The sequence below is a fragment of the Pyxicephalus adspersus genome, chromosome 12, assembly GCF_032062135.1.
Source record: "Pyxicephalus adspersus chromosome 12, UCB_Pads_2.0, whole genome shotgun sequence".
NCBI classification, from domain to species: domain Eukaryota; kingdom Metazoa; phylum Chordata; class Amphibia; order Anura; family Pyxicephalidae; genus Pyxicephalus; species Pyxicephalus adspersus.
The window spans coordinates 33,571,697-33,575,351 of record NC_092869.1 but is presented as its reverse complement, the minus strand read 5'-3'; the positions used below and the strand labels follow the sequence as shown (position 1 = coordinate 33,575,351).

At 36.2% G+C, this 3,655-nt stretch overlaps 1 protein-coding gene across 1 annotated transcript in view; it reads left to right on the top strand.

The window, feature by feature from the left end:
• The window catches only part of LOC140341784 (uncharacterized), a 60,665-nt gene extending 57,022 nt beyond the window's left edge, over positions 1-3,643 (top strand). Inside the window, exons 5-8 of the mRNA XM_072427658.1 lie at positions 1,279-1,573; positions 1,757-1,838; positions 2,732-2,820; positions 2,926-3,643. Of these exons, the coding sequence (XP_072283759.1) occupies positions 1,279-1,573; positions 1,757-1,838; positions 2,732-2,820; positions 2,926-3,578 (1,119 nt within the window). The 3' untranslated portion in view covers positions 3,579-3,643. The remainder of the gene's footprint in view (positions 1-1,278; positions 1,574-1,756; positions 1,839-2,731; positions 2,821-2,925) is intronic.
• The last annotated feature ends 12 nt before the right edge of the window (positions 3,644-3,655 follow it).

The window sequence follows — 3,655 nt, the reverse complement described above, 5'->3', positions numbered from 1 at the left end:
TTACACACACACATACAAACATACATATATTTATATACCCCCGTTTCCCATGGTGCTCATTTAAGGAAAGCACTATTGCGAGACATGAGAAATTGTGGCCAGTGTTTCTAAAGAAAATCGAGTCACAGGAAATTCAAGATGGAATTTAGGGTTTGGAGAGTTATGATGATGTTCCAGAAGATGATAATTTGACTGTACGGTGATACCTCGCTAACAAAGATAATTAGTTCTGGAATCACATTTGTTAGCTGAAACATGATTTCCCATTGGTTTCTATAGAAAATCATTTAATTAGTTCTTGATGCTGCCCATAATTTAAAGATAAGTTTTACAAAATTGTAAAAAGCACAATATAAAAGGTCATAAACTCACCAAAGGCTGATATGAACAGCATCCCAACTGGAACAGTCTCAACATAATATTAGGCAGTGAGGTGTCAGTTAAGCTGCGTACACACGTCAGATTTTTATTGCCTAATAATCGGCATCGGCCAAATATCGGGCGAAAATCTTCCGTGTGTACAGTCGGTGTCGTCCATCGGTTGATGGACGACAACCGATCGTAATGAAAGGGAAGGGGTAGAGCGCGCAGCAGGGTGCCGCTCCGTCGCTCTCCCCCTCCCCTCTCCATAGAGCATGAACGGTGCTGTATGTACAGCACCGTTCATGCATCGTGCAGTCCCTTGGCGTTGGAAAGGATCGTGAAAGATCCTTTCCAACGACAAAAATTGCACGTGTGTACGCAGCTTTACTGTATAAAATCCTCACACAAAGTTAATCACTAGCCTAGACATTAATTAACTGTGCTTTTATATGCAAGAAGAAACAACTGCAGAATTTGTCTTGGTTATTAAAGAGTTACAAGATGTTGAAGAAGAGCTCAGCCCCTCAGGATCACTCAGAACCAAAAGATTTCTTTGCTAAACACACCCACAAGACCCAGGAAGCATTCCTGCTTTTGTTTTTTAAAACATTTTGGCCAAGTCTATATTCTTTAGCGTTGTCTCTTAAAAAGAGAAAAAAAATGTTAGCTGAAAAATTTGTTAGCAGGGCCATTCCTTAGCCGAGGTATCACTATTTGCATAAATGTTGATTTTTTTATTCAAGAATAAATGTCGATAGTTGTTCATGAAAAAATAAAAAATCCCCTGAAAATAAATGCATTTTTTAGAGCATTTTTTATTTTCGGGGAATTGGGGTGTATATATAATATTTTTAAGACAGCTCTATCTAGTAGTGACAATACTGCATTTTTTAGAACATGCTATGCACTACATAGTACTTTCTAAAGAAAAAACGAAGCCTGGGGCAATCTCCACCCTCCTATCCACTTTACCTCGCTAGCATTGTATTGACAAAAAATTCTAACCATCTTTTTTTTCCAACAGGCCACGATGGACACAATGTTGAAGGCCTGACTACAACATCCTTTGACGGCCTGAAACAAACTTCCACTGAAGACATCACAACAGTGGAAAACCTGGGAACACCGATAACTAAAGCTATCGGAAAGATTCCTGTCGGACCCCCGAAACAGGCGAATACCAGGATCAGACGTCAACCAAAATACAAATGTAAGTATTTTGCAACCCAATAATTTTAGGAAAACTATTAGCAGACATTTCACACAGTGGAAATGAAAAGGATTTATCTTTTTCTCATTTTGTGATCTGTGATACTAAAACCAAAAACAGCCTGCTTTAATGTATAAATATTTGTTCTTCCACTAACCATTTTTTTTCTTCTTTCTTCAACAGTGTCAACATTTCATGCCAGACTAATTGAAGGATTTTTCATGCCAGTTTTGGGTACAATAGTTGCCATCATTGCCCTAATATGGTAAGTTACACATTTTATTATCTCTTTATGATTTTTAGTATTTGATGTGTATACACAATGGGAGTAACACCCTTCTTGGAAACATTAAGGTTTGCCTGCTCCAGAGGTAATTGTACATAAATAGAAAGGAAGAAAAAAGGCTGTGTTTATTCTGGCAAAAATGTATATTTGGCATAGCAGTAAGAATGCCAATAAGTAGGTGGGTATACAATAAGTACAATTCAATAGGTAAATCAATGATTAAATCAGTGAATTCAATAAAAAAATCATGATAATAGAGATGCAATTCAATAAAAAACGTAAATGAGTTAATGAGAAATACCTGTATCTTTGTAGGGTTTACTTGATAGTAGTAATGGTTTGTTCAGGGGTAAAGATTTAATACTAACATCCTTATGATACTTACGACTTATATTTATTTTCCTATAAAATTTATTGATTAACCTCAACTCTCCAACCATTTTCAGTAATATTACATTTTTAATATTATTATGATCATTTTGTATCATTGTTAATATAGCATTACTCCAGTAATCATTACCATTTACACTCTTATTCCTTTCATCACAGTCACTTTTGTTGGTACAGCGGATTGATGAACATCTAAATATGTTCACTTTTATGAATAATTGTACTTATTGGCATTGTTACTGCTATGCCAAATATAAATTTGATTTTTGTCAGCATAAACCCAGTCTTTTTTCTTCCTTTCTAGTATTTGATGTGATCAGAAATGATGCGTATTTAGCTTTGCCCTGACAGAGCAAGATTGCTCGATCGTGCAGGAGTAGGAAAGATTTGTGAAAGAATGCTTTCACTAAGAATGAAGTTGTCATCAGTATTCAATGTTTTATGTGCTAAACTCTAACACATTTTTTTTTTTATTATTACAGCAAATGCCTTTGTGACTGTTGCAAAAGGCTGTGTTGCAAAAAACGACTTTGGGATGAAGAAGCTGGTTATACTTCGGATAGTGACGAAGGTAAGTAATAACTATATTGTTTCCTACAAAGTGTAATTATTTAATCTCTACTTCAAATTATCTTGAATTTACAAAATTATTAACCATCTTTTTTTAAAATTTTAGATACAATGGAAAAACCGCAGCCAAGGCAACCATTATTTAAAAAATATTGCCCCCTACAAGAAGAGAAAAGGCACTCGAGACCATATAAATTTAAAACATCCCGTCTGCCTGAAAACAATCTGCATCATACTATCAGAAGACGCTTTATTAAAAAGTATCAAAAACAAGATTTCTGCAGAATTGGACAAAGAAATCAAGAGAAAAGATTATTGCGGATTGGTAAACGAGCCTTGCGTAGCTCATGGGACATATATAATGCCTATTTGGTATGTGCACGGTGCTTCAGCACTACTTACAAACTGCAATATCCTAACCAAACAGCTCAGGATATATACAGTGATGGGCATTTCTTACAAAATATCCCCATCAAGTTGCACAAACTTAGAAATGTTACCAAATCTAGGCAAGGAGAAGTGAGGAGGAGAGTTTGGTGGTTTGTCCATCAACAAATGAAGGAAATTGAAATCAGAAGGAGCGAAACCCATGAATATTCCAAATACCTGCGTAAGGTCAGGAGGCTATCCAAATCACCAACGCATTATCTAGGGCTGCTTGACAGAAACTATTCAATACGCTCCCGTAAACCTCGAAGAATGTCCAAAGAGCAGCAAAGAAATCTGGTGCAGAACATTTGGGGGCAAATGAGAGTATAAGAAGAGAGAAGATGGCCTATGAACTAGCCGGGGAAGTTCATAAGGCCAAAAGACGGCCAACAGAAGATGGGATGAAA